This window comes from Eimeria tenella, genomic scaffold (genome assembly GCF_000499545.2).
Source record: "Eimeria tenella Houghton genomic scaffold, Eth_scaff3029, whole genome shotgun sequence".
Taxonomy (NCBI): domain Eukaryota; phylum Apicomplexa; class Conoidasida; order Eucoccidiorida; family Eimeriidae; genus Eimeria; species Eimeria tenella.
Window position 1 is genome coordinate 5 of NW_013542898.1, and position 1078 is coordinate 1082.

The 1078-nt window shown below is 55.3% G+C and overlaps 1 protein-coding gene across 1 annotated transcript; it reads right to left on the reverse strand.

Moving 5' to 3' along the window:
- Positions 1-219: 219 nt before the first annotated feature.
- Positions 220-379, reverse strand: ETH_00042125 (uncharacterized protein; the record flags this gene model as incomplete). Its single annotated transcript, XM_013375962.1, has 1 exon — positions 220-379. A coding segment is annotated over one exon (160 nt), but the record flags the coding sequence as incomplete, so codon positions are not given.
- Between the last annotated feature and the right edge of the window lie 699 nt (positions 380-1078).

A 1078-nucleotide genomic window follows, 5' to 3' on the forward strand; every position in this document is an offset into this window, starting at 1 on the left:
TGCTGTTGCTGCTGCTGCTGCCGCCACTACTACTACTATTGCTGCAGTCCTGGCTGCAGTCGCTGCATCCCACTTTACGAAAGAGCCCCTTGCTGCCGCTGCTGCTGCGACTGCTGCTACTTCTGCTGTTGCTGCTGCTGCTGCTGCTGCTGCTGCTGTTGCTGCTGTTGCCGCACCAGTCGACAGAGCTGCAGCCGATGTACACCGCAGTGTCTTCGCCTATTTCCTCCAATGCACTTTGCTGCTGCTGCTGCCGCACGTGGTGGGTTTGCTGCTGCTGCTGCTGCTGCTGCAGCCGTTTGGTACAGAGCCCTGCCATTTCGATTGCTTCGTATGTTGCCTCCAGCAGCAGCCGCTGCTGCGGGTCCATGCAGCTTGCCTACAGCAAGAGCAGCAGCAGCAGCAGCAGCAATAGAAGCAGCAGCAGAAGTAACAGCAGCAAAAGCAGCAGAAGCAGCAGCAGCAGCAGTCTGGCTTAGGGCAACTGAAACCTTGGCAGCTCGAGTGCTCTTCTCTAGTACTAAGCCTTCAGGGTTTAGAGTGCGTCCTGACGCCTAGCCTTTAGGGTTAAGGTTTAGGGTTTAGAGTTTAGGGTTTAGGGTTTAGGGTTTAGGGTTTAGGGTTACTTCGGCAGGCGAAATCCCAAAGAAGCCACAATCAAAAGATGTTACATCATCGAGGTAACCGCCCTGCAGCCATCCAGGGCCCCAAAACTGTTGCTGCTGCTGCTTGAGCTGCTGCTGCTGCTGCTGCAGGAACTGCTGCTGCTGCTGCTGCTGCTGCAGAGTGGTTTGCTGCAGGGGGCGTTTCGATGTGGAGATTTTCTGAGGGCCTAGCAGCGCCGCGAACTCGGGCAAGCACCTGCAGCAGCTCTTTCAAACCCTAAACCCTAAACCCTAAACCCTAGATCCCAAACGCTAAACCCTCAACTCTTAATGCCAAATCTTGAATTTTGGATCCTTAGCCTTAAACCCTAAACCCTAAGCCCCAAGCTATAGCCGCCAAGCACGTGTTGCGCCTGCTCTACCTATAGGCAGCAGCAGCAGCAGCAACAGCAGCAGCAGCAGCAGCAGCAGCT